The sequence below is a fragment of the Penaeus monodon genome, chromosome 29 (genome assembly GCF_015228065.2).
Source record: "Penaeus monodon isolate SGIC_2016 chromosome 29, NSTDA_Pmon_1, whole genome shotgun sequence".
NCBI lineage: Eukaryota > Metazoa > Arthropoda > Malacostraca > Decapoda > Penaeidae > Penaeus > Penaeus monodon.
In genome coordinates, this window is record NC_051414.1 from 1,966,912 (window position 1) to 1,967,862 (window position 951).

At 38.6% G+C, this 951-nt stretch overlaps 1 protein-coding gene across 1 annotated transcript in view; it reads left to right on the forward strand.

Annotated features, from left to right (window-relative positions):
* Window positions 1-807: 807 nt before the first annotated feature.
* The window catches only part of LOC119591895 (COP9 signalosome complex subunit 1-like), a gene marked incomplete in the record, with an annotated part of 20,891 nt that continues 20,747 nt past the window's right edge, over window positions 808-951 (forward strand). The window contains 1 exon segment of the mRNA XM_037940644.1: window positions 808-942. Within this exon segment, the coding sequence (XP_037796572.1) occupies window positions 910-942 (33 nt within the window).

The following is a 951-nucleotide window of genomic DNA, read 5'->3' on the forward strand; positions in this document are numbered from 1 at the left end:
CAACGAATATCAGTGTAATGTAATGATATAATGTTCAATATTCGTGTGAAAAATTTTCGATAGTTGAAGGACCCGCATGAAGACGCTCTTTTATTTTCGTGGCGAGACGAAAGCCTTTTGAAATAAAGATGTCTCAAATAATTTAGCATTTTGTGATATCAGTTTCTTTAACTAAATATTTTTGGTATTTAGGGAATATGTCTTATAGGAATGGGTTATCATCTTTTCATAGATCGCTTTTGAAATGTAAAATATTGGAACATTAGTTGAGATTTGGTATTGTATGACTATAGACCCGGGCATTATTCATGAGTTTTTTAGAATTATTCAAAGTCGATATCTGTTTTTTAGTATGGATAAAAACGAATGCTATTTTTATTTTCTTGGGTGTGATATACCGTGATGATACTCGATTTTACCAAAAAAAAAAAGAAAAAGGGGGAAAAAATAATGTGTATATGAAATATATCCCCGGCACACGTGAAAACCATTTCTTTCGACACGCGATCAAAATAACATTTCCTCCTAAATCAAGATAACAGACTGAAACCTGAATTAATTCAAATGATCGAAGGAATAACGGAGAGACGAACAGAGTCCAAAGTCACTCAATACGCCATGCCGCTTTATGCAACGCGCAACACACACACCTGCAACACACCTGCTAAACTCTCCACTTCCCCCCCCAAAAAAAAAAAAAAAGGACACATACCATATAACCCAAACCAAATAAAAATAATACCAACCGCCCTTAATTCTGTCCCCAAATAGAAAACCCCTCGATGCTCCGGTCCCTCCTCCCGGAGTGCGAATTCCTGGCAAAGGCGCGGGAGGGAGGCCAGTGCGGAGTCGGGTTCCAGGGGGATGTGTTGTTGTTGAATTGATGTTGCAACTTCCCAAAAACACGAAATGCCGCTGCAATTGCAAGGAGGACAGATGCAGGTGAGTTGC